Below are 17,684 nucleotides of genomic sequence, written 5' to 3'. Positions count from 1 at the left end.
ATGAGCTTTATTAAAACAATATGTTTTATATATACAAAGTACAAAGGTGCGGTTTTTATTATTCTTCTTGTCCTGTTATTTTCCTCTTCCACTAGATTTCTCTCTTCCTTTTCAGGTTGTCCATTCCTTCCAGTTAGGTTTTCCAATTTTTTGTAGAATTTCCTGTTTCACTACATCGCTCAAAAATGTGTTCAAGCGTTTCTGGCTCCTTTTTACATAATCTGCATAATTTCTTTTCTTCTTCTTCCCAATACATTATTTTCACTTCCCAATCTAAATCTTGCAGTTAATTGTAGGTCGTTTTTCCTCTTTACTCCTTCATCTATCAAATAATGAAGTTTTCCTTCTCCTTCTTTCCATAATATCTTGTACTCTTGAGCGAATTGCAGGTTTCTCATTTTCTCTCTCCTTCTTTGTTTATCAATATCTTTAGTTAAGTCTTCTACTTCCTTCCATACACTTCTCTCATTTTCCAGCTTCCATATATAATGTTTGATTGACCATCCTCTCTACATTAAAAAATTATTTCTTTCTTTCTTCCATCTCTCCCTTGTGGTTTTCTTTTCTTCCTTTTGCAAGACCGAAATATTGTCCTTAACTTTTACACATTCTTTTAGTATTGCGTTGCCTTCGGAATTTAATATTTTTTCTTCGTACTTTAAGGCCCTTTTTGAATATTTTATGGTCAGTTTTTCATATTTAGTTTCTTCCTGAAGAAGGTATCTCGGAGTACTCTTATCTAGCTTTAGTGTCCATTTAATATATCTGTCCTGAATACTTTCGATTTCTTTTCTCTCTTCCCATCCCCAGATTTCTGCCCCATACATTATTATACTTTCTACTAGTGTCTCGAAAAGAAACATTCTCTTTTTCCAGCAATCTCTTAAGTTTCTTTCTCCTATTCCCCATACTTTTCCCATTACACTTAATGCCTTCTTTTTCAGATTTTTAATGTGCTTGTCTACTCCATTATTCCTCTGTAATATGAAGCCTAAGTAATTAAATTCTGTAACCTCTTCGATTGTTTTTCCGTTCCATTGGAATTCGACCTTTTTCTTTCTTCCTCCTGCCTTCTTCCCTCTTAAAATTTTTGATTTGTCTGTATTTAATTCCAACCCTCTTTCCTTTATGTATTTGTTGAATTTTGTTAACATTTCCCTCATTCCTCTTTCATTATTCGCTAATAAAACTATGTCATCTGCATATGACACTGACCAAATTTTTTTTCTACCGATTACTATACCTCCTTCTTGCGCTGTGCTCATTTTCTTCTCTAAGTTTGCAAATGTTGCATTAAAAAGTACTGTGCTCAGTGGACACCCCTGTCTTATGCCTTCTCTCATTGATATAATCTTTGATTTTTCCCCATTAACTTCTATCTTAAAGTAAGTTTCCTCATAAATTTCTCTTATCCTCTCTTTTAATTTGTTTTCTATATTTAGCTCTTCTAAGGTCTTCCATATCGTATCTCTTTTAAGCTTATCGAAAGCTCCTTTCATGTCTGCAAAGAAGAGGAAAATTTCACCTTTTTCTTTCTTTATTTCTTCTTCGATGGCCGTTTTAACTATGTATATTGCGTCAATAGTTCCTTTATTTTTCCTATATCCCATCTGCGTCTCTCCTAATGCTTTTTTGTCTTCCAATTCCTTTTCTAATCTTTTCCTAAGTATTTCCGCGTAAATTTTATATCCTGTGTTCATAAGAGTTATTCCTCTGTAGTTTTCCGGTTTATGTCTATCTCCTTTCTTGAAAATTGGTTTTATTATTCCCATTTTCCATTCCTCAGGCAGATCTTCATCTCCATTCCATATTTTATTTAGTATTCCTTGCAAGTTCTCTTGTAATTCCTTTCCACCATATATCCAGGCTTCATTTGTGATTTTATCTTCTCCAGCCGCCTTTTTCTTTTTCAGCTTCTTTATTACTTGTTCTACTTCCTCTTGCGTTATTTCTTGATCTTCATTTTTTTCTATTTTCTCTTCTTTACCCAGCTGTCTTGTTTCTTCTACTACTTTTCCTCCCATTTGTTTAGCAAAGTGCTCAGTCCATTCAACCATATGTATTTTTTTACTTATCTCTTCTTTTTTTGTTCTTTGTTTGTTTATTAACTCCCAGAACTTCTTTCCCGTTTTGTCCTTTCTTGCTTCTGACCAGTCTTTCTCCAATGTCAGTCGTTTCTTATCCTCAATTATTTTTTTGTATTTCTTTTTACATTCACAGTAATCTGTTTTCAGTTCACCTGTTTCTATATATTTTTTCCTTGTCTTCTTTAACTCTAGTTTTGCTGCGTGACATTCTTGATCCCACCATTTCTTTTTCTGGATACTTGTATTAATCCTTATTTCCTTTATACATACCGCTGCTTTTAGCTTTTCTCTGAGTCCGTTCCAATTTTCTGGTCTTCCTAATTCTTTTAACTTATTGTTGTAATTTAAAATATCCTCCTCCGACCATCCTTCGTAGATTATTGTTTTGTATTTAGATCCTTTTTCATGTACCTTTTTCGTTAAAATATTTAATTGCAAGTCTAATCTTTGATGGTCTGACTCATTGTTATCCACTACCTGCATTCTCTCTATCAGATCTTCTTCAGTTTTCCTATTAGTAATTACGTAATCTATTACTGACCTTCCTTTAGTTCCTATGTAGGTTAATTCCCCTTGTTCATCGCCTCTTACGTTTCCATTTAGGATGTACATTCCATTATCTGAAACCCAATTCAGTAGTACCTCTCCTTCTTTATTTAAAACCTTATCTTTCGATAGCCTATATTCTTCTGTCATCATTTCACTCTCTCTTCCACCTTTNATAATAATGAATAAAATTATTCGAACTAGGTTTTTTGAAGATAACTTATTCTATTAAATTTAATCCTCAAACAATTCTGAAAGGTAAAGCTTTGGCCGTTCTTCATGTCATGAGAATTGAAGAATTAGATGGTTGTGACTATTTTGATTAGGTGTAGTGTCATCAGGCAAACTTCAGTTACTTTATCACCTTATAAAGTAGAATTAAAGGCAAGTTAATTCTGATTAAATGTAAATAAGGTTATGATAATATAAGATTAGAAAATTATTCGTCAATCTAATTTCTAATTAGTCTAACATTCATACGAAAATTTATTCATTTTATCAATGTCTAATTTTTTATAGCTCAATAGAGAACTATGTATATTTAAAAATTATATTTGTTTTATTATATTTCCAGATATTATAGTACATACTGTTATATATTGTTTATTTCTTTAATAATATATATTCATAAAATAACGAAATTCTCATACATACTGTTGCCTTCGGACTGCACCTAACGAATTTAGTCGCCTCTGTAATTTGTGTGGAAACAGTGAATTTGCGATTGGAAAACAATAAAATTCGAAACTTGAATTACGCGTTGTAATTGAACAATGAATTACAGAACACGAAAAAAGTGTTTTCTGACATGGTGGCATAGTTTGCAGGATAAAACTTTGTATTGTATTAAATAATAATTTTTTTTTTGAGCCTGTATAATTTCTTAAGCAATTGGATTTATTCACTGTAATGTTTCTAAAACCGACACTTCAGGCGCTGGCGTCAACGTGCACATAGCGAATACTCTTAGGCCACTTTCACACTGATGCGATCCGATATTAAAATCGTTGTAGTAAAAATGTCGCAAATATACCGATTTACATTGTAACCGAATGTATGCTTTCACATATATCGTGTGTCGCGCCAACTTATCGTTATTCATGGTTGCCTATACTCATTTCCGTCGCACGTGTATGATATGCTAACAGTGCTAACCGCGACTTGCAGCCATTAACACGTCTTTCTCAAAGAAAAAACATTCAATTACGAAACAGTCGAATTAATAGAATTACAGTTTTTTCGCTCCATTAGATACCTACAATTAATCAGACAACACTGCGAGGATAGGCAGGCTAGCACTTCAACTTGGAACGTTGTCGGAACAATATTTAGTCGCATAATGTGAAAGCAGCGTTCCGATACGATACGGCAAATCGCGTGCAGTAAATCGTGTCGTTATCGTACTGTGTGAAAGTGGTCTTAGATACGTATCGTCAGTGTTACTGCTGTCACCTCCTTGTAGCTTACTGATAGAGTACTAGTGCGTAAAATCAGGAGTCCGGGTTCAAATGCCGGCAAGAGAGCGACAGCACCAACACTTTTTTCTCATTATTTTGGGGTTATCTGTAGTGGTCAAAAATTAACTCAAAAATTAATTCACTAATACCTTTGAAATGAGTTGTAAAGCAAATATTTTCTATCCCTCGGGTTTCATATTTTCTTTTGTAGATAAAAGGTATCCTATGTCCTTTTCTGTGTCCCTGAAAATGTGTGTAGAAAATTTCATGATGATCGATTGAGTAGTTAAGGCGTGGAATGGTAACAAACAAATAAACAAACAAACTCTCATTGTTATTTATAATATTAGTTAGGATTACATCGGAAAAATAACACCAAGGTAACAGTGATTATCCCAAATAAACGTACGTATTGAAACTAAAACGTAGCCGTTATTTTTCATGCAAACAGGTTGGCGTAAGTTTAAGTAGACGTAACATCTACTTTATGTAATTAAATTTGACGTTGATCAGAAAAAGTAGCACACGTTCTAAGGATAACGAAGGTGTTAAAAAAGAAGTTGCATCCTCAAAATGCCAAAAGAAACATTTTTATCTCTGATAAATGATGGGAACATTTCTGTGATGATCTAAATTATTTAAATCCATACGGTTAGTATGATTTGGTATGTTTCAGGGTAATGCGAAGATTAGCTCATGACAAGAATGAGTAGAGATGGGTGACTATCCAGTCGTAAGACTGATTATAATGATAGTCAGTGTTTTAATCTCTTTTTGTCAATAAAATAATAATAAACAAGAGTTAGTATAAAAATTCTAAACGCTAATCAAAATTAAAATTCCTAGCGGTCAGTATGTACAAAGTGCTCCGACGTTTCACCTCCTCATATGGGATTTCTTCAAGATTATAATAAGGATACATCAAATTTTGTCATAGTAAGTATTAAAAATGATAAAATGTGATTTAGCCTAGTGCTAGTCTTATTTTATTGTAGCCTTGAAGAATCCCCGTATGAGGAGGCGAAACGTCGGTTAAGTTTTCTCAAAAATATTAAACTTTTCAACGTTCTGTTTTTTCAACTATTGTATTTAAGAGGGGAAGAAATGGTCAATATGTTAATTAAGAATGTCATTTAGAGATAATAACTTAATCATAGTATCATGAAAGCAACGACGAGATGAGTAGAATAAGTACTGTAGGTACATGTACAAGATATTGACAAATTTTTGGCTTCACATCACACTTATTTTTGAACACAAACTGAGACTTACTTAGAAAATTTGACCATTGTTACAAAAAACAAACGGGTATTTTTACCTTACAATTTATATATGTATTAACTTAAAAAGATATTAAAAAAACAGGACAACATTATTTTTAAATATTTTTTACGTTAATGCTGACTCGTGTATATATACCTAACTAAATAATCCATCTTATAACGATGTAAAATGTAGAGAATGGAAGGTAAGGCGTCTCAGGGTTGGAATTGAATTTGGAGGAACCATAGAATTTGTAAACAATGTTGTCACCCAATATTTTACTGTTTAAGTGAGATGTAAAACAAGTAGTGCACGTACTGTCTGCTTTTGTTATTTGGAAGAATTACGTTCCTGGAAAATTCTGCGAATACTTAACAAATATATCTGCTTTATTCGAGTAACATTCCAGAGCTTGTATATATATGAAGAAAGTTTGAAAATACTCCTTGAATTAAGAAAAAAAAAAGCTTCACGAAAATGTCAGAAGCAATATATTTCTATTTTTAAAAAAAGGTTTCGTTTTACATTACATAAACAAAAAATACGAAAGAGAAACTAAGCATTAGGCTTACCCAATTATATTAACTGGTTTATTTCATTTGTAGTTTCGAGTTTCAAAGCCTCTTTGCACATTCTGAACTGAAGATGAAAATTGCAAACTCAAAATACTTCCTCATTTATTATTATTCATCATCATCATCGCAAAGTCGTCAGTCCCTAAGAATAGTTTGACAAGCACCTGCACTCTTTCCTATCTTGAGCTAATCTTCGTATTTCTCCAATACCAGAACAACCCACATCCTTAACTATTTGCGAACAGTAATCTAATCTCGGTCTACTTCTACTCCTCTTAACTCCCGTTTCTGCCCCTTATATGTCTCTCACTAGACCTTAATACCTGAGAAGGTGTCCTACCAATTCCACCTATTTCTTATTGACTTCCATAGCGTCCTCTTTTCTCCTACTGATTGTAATACCTCCTCATTTCTAACCTTATCTATCCACGGTATCCTCATCATTCGCCTGTAACACCACATTTCGCTTCCAACATTTCCATTTCCGTCGCGCCCACCATATAGACCTACATTCCAAACGTACTTATTTAACAATCTTTTAAAATTATCCGTTTTCAAACATCGAAGTAATTCCTTTTTGTTAAAACTTCGGTTATTACAGGTAACGAATAAGCAATTACAAAATAATCTATATGACTTCAGTCAATCCAAGCAACTTTCTTTTCATTTTTGTAGAGTTCTATATACACTATGTCTGATCAGTATTCAGGAAAATTTAAGGAAGAAGAAACATGAAAAATAAATAGAATGAGCAATCTCGCACCACTCAGCAATATGCATGAACATGAGGGTAATGACCTTACCGAAAGCCCAAACTGCTCCAGTAATATTGATTTATCTTCAATGGCGCTCAGTACGCCACAGATGTCATCACTTTCTCACCATAACCTAATATGGTGCATGCCGCGCGGCTCAGTCACTGCTGCACACATGCCTAACAAGTCAAAATTGGTCTTTTTTAATTAAAAGTTCCAATAGAAATAGAATGTAGGCCATCTGCTTAGTTTCATTGTTCTATTAGATATTTTTATCGTCAGCTAATTCCATATTTACCAATCATCCGCTAATTCAGTTACAAAAATTTTCTTTATAGACCTACCTACTACAAAACCATAGATACATAGAACAGAAAATTATAAAATATACCTAAATTGTTATTTGAACATTTAGAGTCAGCAGTTTTCAAATAAGTAGAAAACCAATGAAAGGTTTGATTTAAAATGATTGATGAAGAGTCCAAAAGAGACTTCTACTTCTTTCCTACCACAGGACCGATCAAGGACAATTATTACACCACTGAGTTTAATCGAGGCAGTTGTGGCTTCTCGATTCCAAAAGGACTACGAGAATTATTCAGTGGTGGAAGACAAAAGCTTGGTGTATACGGAGCTATATTGAAAAAGAAATTAAACATTTTATAGTTAAAGCATTGTACACTGATATTCATTTACATGCAATGTAGAAATCTTCCCGAAGTGGGTTAGTTTTAATATGTAATATTCTCAATTTTTACCCACTACACACTACCTCAAATTAATGAGGAAAATTTGTTGCTGTTGTCACACCCCCGCCGGGAATCGAACCCGTGCTCTTTGGCTTTACGCGCCAATGCTCTGACCACTAAGCTACGAGAGATGACAACAGCAACAACGACAAACCGTACTTATTAGGTCACAGATCCGTCGAAATAATGTAACTATATACTGAATATAAATATACATACAATGTAGAAATCTTCCCGAAGTGAGTTAGTTTTTATATGAAATATTCTCAATTTTTACCCACTAAACACTACCTCAAATTAATGAGGAAAATCTCTCGTAGCTTAGTGGTCAGAGGATTGGTGCGTAAAGCCAAAGAGCCCGGGTTCGATTCCCGGCGGGGGTGTGACAACAGCAACAATTTTTCCTCGTTAATTTGAGGTTGTGTGTAGTGGGTAAAAATTGAGAATATTTCATATTGATATTCATTTGTTTTTCTCTAACTGATAGTTTGAAACTCACATTTTCAAAATTTCTTCGAGGGATTTTCAAAATTTTAAACCATTAATACTATTCAGATCAGTAATTGATGTAATCACCAAAACATTCAAATTAGTTTTCTTATTCGACCAACGAAATATCCTGTGTGTAGGCATGTAGCTACTTAGTGTATAACAGATAATTAATTTGAGATCCATTTCCATCTATGAAACTAAAATACAAAGCGCCAGCGACCACACTGACTGTATGATGTTGTTTGCTTGTGAAACCAGAAATTTGTTTGAACCCCCACATTGTGGAGGTCATGAAATCAGTCACGAAATGGGTTTTACCACTCGCATTTAACTTCGTCAAAATCAGCGGCAGGTAAAAGCAATTGAGGGATTAATGAAATTTACTGCTTTGCGGCTTTCACTCGCCTAGTCCATTTAGCTGCCTACTTCAACGGCGAATTTACTTCGACCAACTGCTGGACTGTAATGGTAGTGAAAATTTTTTTAAATTTTTTCTAACGCTGCTTCGCATCACATTGGCTTACTATCACTTGACGAAATAATAAATTCCATTGAGCACTACAACGAAAATAAACTAATGAAAAGTGAAATTTCGATGGGGTCTAAAATATGCTTTGTTGATTCATCACAGTCAAATTCCGTTTATGTTTAAATCGGTTACTCTCTGTGAGCTAAAACCATAAAATAATTTAAGTCGAGATCAAAAATAACGAACATTCTTTTATGAAATAAAAACGCAAAAGGCAATAACTGGTGTTTCCTTGAAATATGTTGAAGAACGTCATACGTAGAAATTTAATTAACACATCTTTGCCAGTATACCAAATTATTTTTTGGACAATAGGTCCCGGTACAGTGCCCTGCGCGGCCCTGGATTTTAACTAGCAAGGAAGTTGTATGTTTCCTTCTCCTTAAGACGTCGTCTCCTTTTCTTGGAGGTTGGCGATCCACCTGGTTATCGTCATCATAAGATCGTCAGTCCTAAGACTGATTGGACACGCACCACCTCCACTCCTTCCTATCCTGAGCTAATCTTCGCATTTCCCTAAAACTAGAACATCCCATATCCTTAACTATTTGCTAACAGTAATCTAATGTAGGTCTACCTCTACCCTCTTAACTCCTGTTTCTGCTTGTAATATGTCTCTGATTAGACCTTCATCCTACCAACCTATCTCGCCTATTTTTGATTGACTTCCATAGAGTCCTCTGGAGTCCTCTTCATTTCTAATTTTCTATATCTATGGTATTGTCATCATTTCGAACGCTTCTTACCTTTTCTTTTCCGCCGCGCCCACCGTCCATGTTTCGGACCCGTACAGTGCCGCGCTCTAACACATACACCTTTAACAATCTTTTTAGAATTTCTAAATTAATCGTTCGCGAGCATAGAAGTGAATTCTTTTTATTAAAGGCGACTCGACCCTGCACTATCCTCTGTTTTATATATCTCTGCTACTCCTTCCGTCTTGACTTGATAGTGAATGTATTTTCGCGTACTTTTACACCTTTAACAATCTTTTTAGAATTTCTAAATTAATCGTTCGGGAGCACAGAAGTGAATTCTTTTTATTGAAGGCGACTTGACCCTGGGCTACCCTCTGTTTTATATATCCTTACTACTAGTTCCGTCCTGATTTGATACTGAAAGTATTTTCGCGTACTTTATTTGTCTCATAAAGTATAGGATACAATTACCCTAAATAAGGTACAATACTTTATCAAAAAGTACGAGTGGCAATCTTGGTGGTGGTGCGGCTGGAACTTGAATGGGAGATTAGTTGATGTCATGAGTTTTTTCTTATTTACATTTTTCACAATTCTGTGAGAATATCGTGGTGGCACTGAAACTCTCGAGAATTTTAATACATTGAGTTTCTCATTTAGTTATTTGTTATCCATATAAAGATCCCAATGTTGTGAATTCCACAATACGAATGTTTGAGTAATTCGGTCAGGACCTGGAGAATCTATGTATATTGCAATGTTGCGGCCCTCAAATATTGTGATTACATTTACAACACTGATGAAATTCATCTCTGGGGGTTACTTTAGAAACTTAGCGGATATGAACTTTGGCCCGAAGTTAAATTGCATTGTAAGGCCCGACGCCGCGCAGCGCCAATGTTCAAGTTGTTATAAAATAAAGAAGGTACGCCGTTTCGATCCATTTTTGAGTGGTTTAAAATTTACATCCTATTTAGAACTATAACGGTTTGGAATTTTTTTATATATGTGAACGGTATAACANACACGCACCCCCACTCTTTCTTATCCCGAGCTAATCTTCGCATTTCCCTAAAAGTAGAACATTCTACGTACCTAACCATTTGTGAATAGTAGGTCTACCCCTACCCTCTCTTAACTCCTGCTTCTGCTTTCGATATGTCTCTAACTAGCTAGCCTTTCATGCTGTAGAACCTATATTCCTACTGACGCCGTCTGTTCTATTACTATTTCTTTAATACCTCCTCATCCGAATAAAAAATAATCGATCATTCTATTACTATCTTGTTATTACGAATACCATCCAAATAACGAACTATTCTGCTGTTTTTCTAGTTGAGTTCGACCGACTAGCAGTTTTGAATTATAAAGTAGACACTTGTTTTTGTCATTTAATAATACACACGACCATATAAGCATACGATACTTGCACATAAACTCTCGAACTTGTTCTAATAAATGGAGAATTCCATGCAGGCGAACGCAAAAAATCTCTTAGGGGAGGGGGGATGGTCATTAAAAAAATATTGAAAAAAAGTTACTTTTTGAAGTGAAACCTCTTTGGGCTCGATGGGAGTAAAATCTCAAAGCTATGAAACGACACGTTTTGCAACGTTTTGTCTCCCGACGCGATAGGCTATGAGAATAGATAGGCGCGCATGCGCATATCGGTATTACAGTGAGCTGTTGGTGACCGACATCTCATATATTATTTATACAGAATTTTTTAATTTTATGACATATTGATTATGAAAAAGAACTTCTCATATATTTAGTACTTGTAGTTATTGTAATTTTTGGTACATAAAAAATACAAACAAATTTTATTGCAACTACAATGTAAAATCAATTCTTCAAAAGGACAGGATTGTTGGTAAATAGAAAAGATATTGTAAATGGATAGATACTGACCGATATGAAATGCCTACACATAAAAGTGCAGGTAATTGAGGAGAAAAACTAATTATTAGTGAGAGCGTAAGAGGTGAATGTAAAACTGAAAGAAAAATTGAACTTGCAAAAATAAATTTAGAATTGAATTAAAAAAAAATAAATAAATAACGTTTACAAATATTTTCTTTTACGCCACATATTTATTACTATCATTTTTGCCGGCGTAATCAGGCCAAAAACTGAAATTATTCATAAATGTACAGTACAGCGATCTGTTTTATTACTCCTGATCCCTTCGGCTTTCTGGGCACAGCATGAAAATGACCTTTAAAAAGTTAATTGAAATTATGAAACGTAAAATGTAAATAATGTGCAAATATCTTATACATTTCTGGAGGGGAGGTTAGAACCCCCAGAACCCTTCCCTGCATTCACGCCTGATGCCAAGTCCTTAAATTTGATATATAGCAATCTACGCAAACACTACTTCAAAATTGCTGTTAAGTGTATCACTATATAGTATAAAACAAAGTCGCTTTCCCGCTGTCTGTCCCTATGTATGCTTAAATCTTTAAAACTACGCAACGGATTTTGATGCGGTTTTTTTAAAAGATAGAGTGATTCAAGAGGATGGTTTATATGTATAATACATGCATAAGATAGTAGGGAAACACTGATAATTTTAAAGGTTTGTAATGTGATGTAAATAAACATATTTTTTTGCGCTTACATTGCAAACGCTGGCTGAACCCTACGAGATAGATCAAAATAATGTACTACAGTATTGCACACCTTAAAAAGGTCTACAAAAAAGTCCGCGATAGTATGTCTATCTCTTAGGGATAACCCACAATAACCATTTTTTATCCTTTACTTTTTATGAGAAATAATGAATTATTTACGAAGCGATTATCCAATAAAGTACCTTAAATACATTGTGCATTTAATATAGATCAATATGGCCCTTTACAGCATGTAATTTAAATGAATATTTTCGAAGATATTACAGATTTAAAATACAGGGACATAGTGGTTGCGGCGGTAATGGCCGGGAGGCCGGTTTGTATCGTCTAATGACAAAAAAACTGTGAATGTTGTATATAAAAACGATTCTCGACATTCTGTAGTATATTTAGTATGTTCAGGGGGTATCTTTCGAAAATTTCCCCTCCTCGATATTAATCTAAACAAAACAAAAATATATTTAGTATCAGTATTGTACCCATGCGAAGCTGTGGCGGGTCGCTAGTAGATTATAAAATAACCAAAAAGACTTACCTAGTTCCGAATGTGAGTATCTTTATCTCTGATTCAAAGTTCTGTCTGGATATTTAGCCCTTATTAAAAATAAAATTGGGTGTTTTGGACTCCTCATGTTGTCACAAATTCCTGAAAATAAGTAGCTCAAACTTTTTAATAGGCGTGGGTAACGCATTAAAATTTTTCTTCGTTGATATACCATCAAAAACCTATCAGCACATTGCGTTACGACCCATTCAGTTATGACATGACGCATGTATTTTGCCTTGGGGGTATACAGCGCCCATTATCACTGCTAGCTCACGTGTGAGGATTGTTATTAAATTGTTGTTGTTCATCATTATTATCATATGGTCAGTCGAACAACGAAGTTAATGGGAGCTAATCGACGTGTTGCAGACAGCTCCGACAGTTTAGTTTTTCCTCGAAGAGGGGAAATCTTCAAAAGACCCCCTGAAGGGGCGTAGTGTTGGATTCGCCTTAGCTACTACCGACTAAAACCCCTCCTCGAGTAGGGATAGAAAATTGTACATCCGAGGGAAAGTTTTTTGGGAGTTTGGAAAAGGGGTGGGGGATGTAGGGGGAAGGAGAGTGTTTGGGTGTGAGCGAAAATCGGTGTCCCACCTCACTCGCGCTAAAGAGCGAAACTAGACTTGAGCAGAAAGTGAGCAGCTCAGAAGAGAAGATGACAGGGCCTTCTGAAACGGTCGTTTAGTTTAGGGGCAAAGTCAGAAAGTGTCGAGGTAGACGGGTTCGGATGGCCTGACTGCCCTGAGATTTGCCGCGAATCTGGTTGCAGCCTCGGGGAGAGAAGGTAGATCAGTTTCTTTCGGTAAGCGCCATCTGTAGTACACTGCTATATTTATATTGATGGAATCTACTTGCTGATCTGAATCCACGGTATAGCTCACCCTATGCGATAAGGGACGTTACCATAATCGAACAAAAACTTTCATGGTGGTCAGTGCTCTGTCTCAGACACGAATCACAATTTCGCTTTTGTGGCGGACTCAACAGCGCGTCACCACCATGACTACCACGAACTTCTTTTTTTGATCTTGGTAACGTGCCTATCTACGCAGTAGATTCAGTTTAGCAAGTAGATATCATCAATGTTTGTAGATAGACCTTGTTGAACATATTGAATTCCACTAAATGTTGCACTGTATTACAAATGGCGTTTACCGCGCTGTTTGTAGGCCTTCATACGGTCAGTCCTAGCAATGGTTGGACACGCACCCCCACTCTTTCTTATCCCGAGCTAATCTTCGCATTTCCCTAAAAGTAGAACATTCTACGTACCTAACCATTTGTGAATAGTAGGTCTACCCCTACCCTCTCTTAACTCCTGCTTCTGCTTTCGATATGTCTCTAACTAGCTAGCCTTTCATGCTGTAGAACCTATATTCCTACTGACGCCGTCTGTTCTATTACTATTTCTTTAATACCTCCTCATCCGAATAAAAAATAATCGATCATTCTATTACTATCTTGTTATTACGAATACCATCCAAATAACGAACTATTCTGCTGTTTTTCTAGTTGAGTTCGACCGACTAGCAGTTTTGAATTATAAAGTAGACACTTGTTTTTGTCATTTAATAATACACACGACCATATAAGCATACGATACTTGCACATAAACTCTCGAACTTGTTCTAATAAATGGAGAATTCCATGCAGGCGAACGCAAAAAATCTCTTAGGGGNTTACAACACTGATGAAATTCATCTCTGGGGGTTACTTTAGAAACTTAGCGGATATGAACTTTGGCCCGAAGTTAAATTGCATTGTAAGGCCCGACGCCGCGCAGCGCCAATGTTCAAGTTGTTATAAAATAAAGAAGGTACGCCGTTTCGATCCATTTTTGAGTGGTTTAAAATTTACATCCTATTTAGAACTATAACGGTTTGGAATTTTTTTATATATGTGAACGGTATAACAATAACAGTAATATTAATTAATCAATTAATTAACAGTAATTAATTAGTAAAGGAAAGAAACAAAAAGGAGAAAGAATAGCATAGTAGAAAATTTCTGGTGATGAATTACCCTCTCAGCCATAACTGTCTTTTAATGAATATGTATTGCGGTTCTATATTTTTGTATAAAAGTACTATTTATACCAATTATAGATACACATTACATAAATATTAAATATAACTATCATTAACCTAGAAAAATTAATATTCTGAACAGCCTTTTTTTCTCGGCTCACAGTATTGAGTGTCTACTGTGACACCTAAGAATTTTAAACCTTGATTGGAAATTACTTTTCTCAATTTAATGATCGATATTTATTTTTCAATTCTTTATTTCAAGAGGAATTTTTCAAATATTTGGGAAAGAACTTGTACAAGCTTAGTACTTTTTGAATATCCAAATACAACTATACAGGTAAAGTACCGCCCTCTAGTAGGTATTTGTTACGGCTGACGTATTTCGAATGTTATGGAAGATATTTCAACCAGTCTAACTCAATTGACGAGGCAGTTTACGTACGTGATTGGCATCTAATCTAAATTAATATAATAAGAACTTAAAAGGTTTCTACTAACAATTTATTGTTTCTGCCCTGGGTATGAGAATAATTTGCAACTCCTTAAAAAACTTTTTGGTGTTATATTCCCACCAGCCACTAAGCTGGCGGGCGGGCAGTCCCTCCGGACTACGCCGGAAAGTAGGATAGAAAGCCCTGTTCAGCCTCTTTTCAGGAATCGTGAGAATGGGTGGGTGGTGGTTCGGATGAAGACAGAAAGGAATGAAAGATTACCTGTATAATATTACTGCCCCAGCATTTGCCTAAGTGATCCAAGGAAACCACAGAAAAACTTGGACCAAGACAAACAGACCCGGAATCGAACCTCCAAAATTGTTGGGATTTCTGTGAATTATTTAATTTGAAAACCCAATAAAAGACCCACAAACAAATTACGAACAATAGTTACAATAAAGTTTCGTGTCGATATTATTTGGTCCAAGTAATCGACATTGATTCGGAAATATGTGACTAAAAGCATCTACCGAAGGTCAAGGGCCTGGTGCAGGCCAACGCAAACCACCCTGTTTGGGGTTATTTCCACATCGTTCAATTTATGGAATTTGGTGGTGGTGGTGGTGGTAACCAAAGGCAATATATGTTGCTAGGCTTTAGTTATTAAGTCGACCGAGCGGCATGGCCTAGAGGTTTAGACCATTGCTTAGCATTCGGGAGGACGCCGGTTCGATTCCGGGTCCGTCTGCCTTGGTCCAAGTTTTTCTGTGGTTGCCTTGGGTCACTTAGGCAAATGCTGGGGCAGTAATATTCCATAGATAATCTTTCATTATCTACTGTATTCATTTCGTCCGTCTCAACTTTCTCAACCGAACCACCACCCACCCATTCCCACGATTCCTGAAAGCAGGCTGAAGAGTGCCTTCCGCCCTACCTTCCGGCATAGCCCGGAGGGACTGCCCACCCACCAGCATTACTGGCTGGTGGGAATGAAACACCCAAAAGTTTTAAAGTGTTTTTAAGTTATTAAAACACTTCATCTAGTTACGCATTACTGCTATTGGTTTGATTGAAAGATTATCCTGTTAAGATTAGTTGTTGTTTTTTTGTAAATAAAGTTTAGTGTTCGATTTTGAAGTTATTTTTATTGAACACTTCGTGAACATTTTTGTGAAAATATACGCTCGTGTTTTCACGGCAACACAAATGCTAAGCAATAGTCTAAACCTCTAGGCAAAGTCGTTTTTATATAAACATGCTTCATGAGTAGTACAGACAAAGTGAAAAAAGGCAACCGCATAATAGTAAACGGTGCAACGGTTAGAGGGTACTTAGGTACCTAAGTAAGAGATCAACATCGGCTTTATAACTGCCTGGAGTTAAACGTTCGGTGTACTTAATCCAGTTTTTAAAAAGAGTTTTGAAATTAAACTAACTTTTTTTGGATAAATACACTTGCAAATTATATCAATAATGATACACTATGTGTGTTAATTGATGAACANAATGTTCGTTACTTGTGAATTGTTCGTTAATGCAATTTAAATGATGTAAACGGATTAAAATCCGGCTCGAAGAACCATATGTTAATTGATGAACGTAACTCGGTGTGGAATTGAGTTGTTATCAATTGCCTATCCAATTAAGTGATTATAGGTAGTTTATAGTTTATAGGTTGAAAATTGTTACGGATAAAAAATAACGCCCTATTTCTTCACTAACAATAACACTGAACTTTATTAAATAATTCTAAAAATACACTATGTCAATAAAATAAAAATTAATTGTTGAAAAAATACGCGTACAAAATATGTTATATCCCGCGGAGAGTATGTTTGTTGAGATGCTGTTGTGCGAGTGACAATGAACGACTGCTTTTAGAGGAAAGCATTTTAGGTTTTCGGTAAACAAAAAGCCTAATACGAAATGTACGAGCAAAAATAGTCCTTAAAGACACAAAATAAAGCAACAAATCATTCAAGGGATTACTGAGAATTCGAACTTGCCGGACCATCATAAAAATGGTTAGTGAAGGGTCTCGACAAAAATTACGTGCGGGTGAATGGTGAGGCTATTTTGAACGTTTGAAAAGTTTTGAAAAAATATTCGTTAAACTAAACAATGTGCGTTAATTACATGATAATAATTGGAACGTTGAATTATAGAACAGCAATACGTCACTCGCGTCAACTGTAAAGTATTTATACGTGGTAACAAATCGCTACGATAAGCATATTGCTGTCTGAGACGTTATCCGTGTGAACTGCGTGGGTTAAGTTGCTGACCATAGTCTGTTCACATGCATAACTCTGGTTGACAATAAATCTTTAAATAAGCGTCTTTACTTTCCTAAATTTCTGAGAATGTTGAAGTTTCTTTAAAGCAGCGTTGCCAGGTTCAGTAGATAGAATTATCTCACTCTTTGAGAAAAATTATCGTATTGACATCAAAAATATCGTACGTTATTGCGCATGCGTATCGGAGTAATGGTCTAGTGGTGGGAGTATGAATTTGTAAAGAGAGTTTGTGTACCCCAGTGGTTTTCTCAGTTCTATTATACCATCAATAGATGACACTATAAAAACTTTCCTGACAGGCTAATAACTTCAAATAGAAAAATGAATTTCGGACTCGATTTTAAATATTTTGGAAGAAAGTTCTTTTTTTAGAGTCCATAAACAATTAAATTTTATTGAATGTATACAAATAAACAACTTTTCAACATATATTTATGTATCTATGCATATAGTGTATATATTTTAACATTATAAAATTGTACTTAAGTTCTTAAAATCAACTATTCAACATACATAAAAATATTTTTTTTATAATAAAATCTAATATAATAATAATAATCAACATATTAATTCTGTTTTATTATTATAT

At 35.1% G+C, this 17,684-nt stretch overlaps 2 protein-coding genes across 5 annotated transcripts in view; one reads left to right on the top strand and one right to left on the bottom strand.

Moving 5' to 3' along the window:
* Nucleotides 1-17,684, top strand: part of LOC108734264 (synaptotagmin-7) — a 663,520-nt gene that overhangs the window by 598,387 nt on the left and 47,449 nt on the right. The window lies entirely within an intron of this gene.
* On the bottom strand, nt 1,163-2,796 carry LOC112905816. Its single transcript, XM_025978972.1, has 2 exons — nt 1,647-2,796; nt 1,163-1,599 (listed from the first exon to the last, which is right to left on the bottom strand). Exons 1-2 carry the CDS (start codon nt 2,784-2,786, stop codon nt 1,591-1,593), a joined length of 1,149 nt encoding a protein of 382 aa, XP_025834757.1. The 5' UTR covers nt 2,787-2,796; the 3' UTR covers nt 1,163-1,590.

This window comes from Agrilus planipennis, unplaced genomic scaffold (genome assembly GCF_000699045.2).
Source record: "Agrilus planipennis isolate EAB-ADULT unplaced genomic scaffold, Apla_2.0 scaffold77, whole genome shotgun sequence".
NCBI lineage: Eukaryota > Metazoa > Arthropoda > Insecta > Coleoptera > Buprestidae > Agrilus > Agrilus planipennis.
Note: the sequence above shows the minus strand (reverse complement) of the source record. Positions and strands in the feature narration are given on the sequence as shown.

Excerpts from the sequence above, each read along its gene's own strand:
- LOC112905816 (XM_025978972.1), bottom strand. The coding sequence starts at position 2,786 with ATGATGACAGAAGAATATAGGCTATCGAAAGATAAGGTTTTAAATAAA.